This window comes from Cariama cristata, unplaced genomic scaffold, assembly GCF_000690535.1.
Source record: "Cariama cristata isolate BGI_N322 unplaced genomic scaffold, ASM69053v1 scaffold8236, whole genome shotgun sequence".
NCBI classification, from domain to species: Eukaryota; Metazoa; Chordata; class Aves; order Cariamiformes; family Cariamidae; genus Cariama; species Cariama cristata.
The window spans coordinates 1-5,344 of record NW_009623739.1 but is presented as its reverse complement, the minus strand read 5'-3'; the positions used below and the strand labels follow the sequence as shown (position 1 = coordinate 5,344).

Sequence of the window (5,344 nt, the reverse complement as noted above, 5' to 3'; positions counted from 1 at the left end):
CAAGTCGGTACAACCCGGCAGCTGTGATCTGTCTTTGCGCAAACTAGAAAGTTCTGTATTTTAGGTCAACCTTTATGCATGTTTTACATATAAAAACTCCAGAAGTAATTTTAATATAAAATGTTTTTATTGTTTTTGAAAACATTTAAAAAACAATTTTTGAGCACTTTCAATAAAAAAAATAACTGAAATGCTACTGCAATATTCAACTACTGTAGTTTCAGCAGTACAACAGACAACAAAACACTGGGGAAGAGGGGAGAAACTGGATTTCCTGCACTAAATGAAAATGTGGAACAGGGATTTTTCTTTCCTTATGGTGCAGTAAATAAAGCACAGTATAGTACAAGACTATTATATGAACCTCAGATGCACTGCACAAGAAACGCTTTCCTTCTTTTCAGTTCAGAAGTCAGTGCTTATTGCAATTATTTGCAAATTATTTACTTCATGAATTCTCATCATGATAAAATGATGCAAAAATGTTTTTCAACACCAGAACGATAAAAAATAATCCAAGAAAGGAACATATTCAACAATAACTAAATTGAATTAGTTAACATAAAAAAGTAAATAACTTGTGAATAACTATGCTCACCTGGTTAACACTGAACCAGTTTCAATACAGCAAAAGAATAAAAAAAATAAAAGTGGTTACAGGAATATATCTAGTACTGTACAAGATTAAGTCATTAACACTCATGCACGTTTTGTGATCATGTATTAACATGGTGAAGCAAACTAAACTTAATTTTTCCTGCTGTAATATTCTCATGTAAGAGAATAAGAAATAGAAATATCTCATTGAGATCAATGCACATTGCTACATAAGACAATTTCACCTGTCACTTTTAATGACATTTTGCCTTTCATTAATGAAACACATTAAAAAAATTTTTTTTGTTTTGCCTTTTTTTTTTTTTTAAATCTGTGGGCCGTATTTGTTGCATTTATCCTAAGGAATGTGCCTGCCACAGGTTCAACAGAATTTTAGTGCAATATATGAACCCAGAAAGTTTGCTGGACTAACCAACCAACCAAATTTAAAGTGTTTGCTGCAATACTGTACACAGGGTACAAATTCACTAGTTTGTATACTTTAGCAAAAACTGCTATCAAAATAATTTATTTCTCATGTTAGTAGGAAGCCAGTACTGTAAACAAGGGGTCAGAACTGCCTCAAATTCTTAGTTTTGGAGCATCTGACGCAGACAGGCTTCCATTTGTTATAATCACAGAATTTTCCTTTGGGTATTGCATACTTTGGTGTGCAGTAGTGCTCTGTTTTAACGTATCGTAAAGAATTAACTAGCACTAAGTACAGGGACCTAACATTATTAATTTGAACACCGACACACAAACACCTCTAAAATAATACATACCAATGTACAAAGCTGTGCCTGGGATTTTACTTGAAACAATCCTTATTGAATTTAACACTTCTTAAATTCAACATATATTTACTTTAAATCCACTGATTATAGAGTATTTCCACTAATTAAATCACGTTAGGCCCAATGTAACGCTTATATTTAAAAATAATTTTAAACGCACTTTTAAAAACCTTTGGTGACGGCTGCATAATTTAGAACACATTAGTTTTAAATCTACTCCTGCTTTTCTGAGAAATGTTCTTAAAAAACTAGAGTTAGGCAAAAACTTATTTCCTCCAAGCCGACCTCAGTCTGGGTGTTAGTGACCTGGAGGTGAGGCCAGCACGTCATGCAAACGCACGGGCTGCTGCAGCACACGTGCGGCTTCTCCCTGCAGTGCCGGCACTCGCATACTCCCCCATCACTCTCCATCAGAAGGTAGGTTTCATCTGTTCACAGTAGTGCTGGCACTTCACAGAGAGTTGAGGGAAAAAAAAAAAAAAAAAGAAGAGGTGCTGAGTGTGTCTCAGACCCAATGAAGTCAACAAGGTAAGAGGATGTTCAGCACATCTCCGGCAAAAGGCCACAGGCAGGTACAGAACTGAAGCCCTGCCTTCAGCAACTTTAGCCTACAAGAAAAATGGTTCAAGCCTTACTGACAGACACCTGGCAAGGTAACAAGCAGAAGGCTACCATCCAGGTTTTTAGTCTCCTTCCCATTTCCTTAACAACACTTAGAAGAGTCACTTGGTCTCAAATGAAGCAAACCACACTATCACACAGCCGTGTGCTTCAAGGAGGGATCTGAACTCTCCAAGTTTGTTCCTGACAAAGCGGCAAAACTTCTGACGCAAGCACAGTGAAATCAGGCCCCCATAAGGTGCTACAGCTTGGCACAACTGTTTGTCCCTGCAGAAGAGGCCACAGACTGGTGATGAATTGGGGCAAGAGCAGGAGAAGCCGCGGTACACCAACACCTCAAGTGCCAATGCAGCAGCACAAGTCGAGTCAGCACCGCCAAAGAAATTGACCAGTACTGGGATCTCAAGTCATTAGCAAAAACTGAAGAAATAGAAGACCATCAAGACAAACAAAAAAAACACCAATCACCAAAAAAATCTGAGCATCTTCCCCTTAAGGAAATCTAGGGGGGCTTATTGTACCTACACCTTCATAAATTCATGACTGCTCATTCAAAGAGGTTAACGGAAGAGAGGAAAATGTTTTCTGCTCTGTTTTCTGTTTTGTAAGTGTCTGTTCACAGGAGAAATAAGCAATTTTACACTGAGCTTAAGGGATGGTATTGTAGCATCCTCAGTGCACCACTTCTTTTGTAAAAGCTTGCCTCTGCAAGCCCTCTTTCTAGCATCAGTGCCATGGCCAGCTAAGTACCTCTCTCTTTTGAACATGAGAGAGATCCATGCCATGCTGATAAAACAAAAGGTCTTTTTTGGTTCAAGTAAACTAGTGAGGCAGAAGTCTAAATCTCATTTTCCAGAGGGGCAGCTAAGGACTTTTAAAAAATATTAGATTCACCAGTCCTGTCAAATCATGTATGAAAATGGAATTCAGGCTTCTAAAACAGTACGTACTTTTAAAATAAGTTTTACCAAAAGAAAGATCACATGTCTTACTGCGTATCTGTAAAGTGCCTGGCAGTATTATGGCTCTATATGAAATATTTTTAGATCAACCACATTTTCTAATATTTTAGTCATCTTTTGTTTGAGAGAGTATGAGCAAGAAAGACAGAAAGGCTCAACCTACTGATATACAGAGAAAATAACATCTTCCTACACCCTCCACTAGGTTAGGAAAGAGCAAATTTTAAAAAATGAATCTTTAAAAAAGAGTATTTTAATGAGCTCCAGCAGCTCTTTTATTTAAAAAAAAAAAAGAGGGAAAATATAGTGTTCCTTCTCTAGCGTTGATAAATAATTAAACAGTACCTATCACTTTAAAATAGGGTGTTATGCCTAGATTAAGTCTCAGTGCTCAAAAGTTTCTCGCATCATTTTTAGCTAATATAAAAACACTGAAGTGAGAACTAAAATATCAAGTATGTCACAAATATTAATGGATAAAATAACTACATAGATTTATTCCTCTTAAATAAAAAATTTAGTGCATCTTTCTTTTTCCTTGATCATTCCTGTTAGTTTTTCCTATCTCTGTATATTACTAGAGATGCGGATGGCACCAGTGCTACAGAGATTCCCCACAGTTCACCACTGGGCAGTGCTCAAGACAGCCACACAACGATCAGGCACCTGCATGTCACCTGGTTCATTTGTACACACTTCCCACCACCCACCTATCTGCAGGCACCCTGCATTTCAGACCTGAATGACAAAGGTCAGTAAGGATCATCTACTAAGAAGTAACAAGCAATACAAAGTATGGAAAGCCTACTAACAAGCTCAACTTAAAGCCCTCCCAAAGCCTCAACCATAGCTGTCATTGCTGGTTGACTATTAATCACTTCTTTATTTGCTACAATAAGAAATGTTGAATGGGAAACACTATAAAATTCAAATTTTAATACTGGCTCTTTGATAGCCCATCACCTTCAGAGATTGTTTAAAATTGGTAAGACTGCCTTTTCCCTGCTGAGGAATGAGCAACAGGTACAGCAAACTTTTTAAAAAATGCCACAATACATAGCAAGTGTTTCTGCTGCGGGAGGCACTTCCATTAAGACAAATACAATACGTCTGTCTTTTAGATACAGTGTGCTACATACATATTATAAAACAAGATTAACCCAACATTTCAACAGCAGGATGATCCTTACTCTCCATCCAATCAAAACCTGATGTAGTCATTGAGTTAATGGATTCATTGCAGATTTGTTGAAACAAGGGGTCATTTTTTAATTCCTCCAGTGTAGCATCATCATCTTGTCCCTGCTGACGACCCGGATCAAACAGTAGATTTGTATCTAAAGTGTTCAGATCGTTAATGCTGCCTGAGAGCTCGGAAGACAACCTGATGTCGCTGGAAAAGACAGATGCAACATTATTGAGATCTGATGCCACCTGATTCACCAGCTGCTGGTTTGTTGGCAGACTGTCCTCCCCTAAAAGGTCTTTTACAGTGCTGCTAAAATCTAATTGCTGCTCTCCGATGTCTGATTGTGCTTGGTTATCTCCAGAAGAAAAACTGATCTGATCGGTGCTGCTGTTTTTTGTGAGGTAATTTGGTGTTTGGAATTCATAAACTGAAGTGCTGGAATTGATCAAATTTTGTGGATTGGCACTAGGAAAAGCGGCGGATGTCTCTAAAATCTGAGTGAGATTCATCCTGGCTGTGTAATTTGAGGGCATGTTGTTCATTCCCAAACCTCTCACTGCATCATCGCTATCAGAATCAAGTTTGTTTAACAACACATTGGTTATTTTTTTAGTGTTTGTTTGTTTCTGAAGAGACGGGAAGGCCGTCTGCATCATCACAGTCAACGGGACTGACTGGCTTCTTTGCGCTATGTTATTGGCACTGGTGTCTGCATGGATATTAGCAAATACATTGTGAACTTCAGGAGTCACTGGACTTCCAAAAGGTGTCAGGTTAGAGCGTGGTATATTTGAAACAGGGTAAACAGTGCTTCCACTGAGATTACGCTGGCGATGGACAGCAGGGCTCACGCTACGGCATCTCAGACTGTTGTTGAGAGAGGAACCGGTTCCTTTGTTGTCCAAAGGAGCAGGAACAGCAAAGCCCTCTTGCTTGGTGGTGCTACTGACAGGGGTTGCCTGGTGCTGCACAGGAGAAACAGGAGTGACGCGACCGAAGTGAGTATCATGGTGGCGTGGCTGAGACTGGTATGACTGGCCAGGAACAGCAAAAGCATGAGGTTTCCTGAAACGGTCTTCCACCAGCTCCTGATAGCTCGTAAGGATGCCATGGTTTGCAACCGACGAATTGCTAACCCCACTGTAGCCATTATTCATCCACTCGAGCTTGGTTTTGTC

At 39.1% G+C, this 5,344-nt stretch overlaps 1 protein-coding gene across 1 annotated transcript; it reads right to left on the bottom strand.

Annotated features, from left to right (window-relative positions):
• Positions 1-3,697: 3,697 nt before the first annotated feature.
• RFX7 (regulatory factor X, 7) lies at positions 3,698-5,338 on the bottom strand. Its single transcript, XM_009702872.1, has one exon. The coding sequence runs from the start codon at positions 5,321-5,323 to the stop codon at positions 4,133-4,135; it is 1,191 nt and encodes a 396-aa protein (XP_009701174.1). The 5' UTR covers positions 5,324-5,338; the 3' UTR covers positions 3,698-4,132.
• Positions 5,339-5,344: the final 6 nt, after the last annotated feature.

Coding starts and splice junctions, on each gene's coding strand:
- RFX7 (XM_009702872.1), bottom strand. CDS start 5,323: ATGAATAATGGCTACAGTGGGGTTAGCAATTCGTCGGTTGCAAACCAT.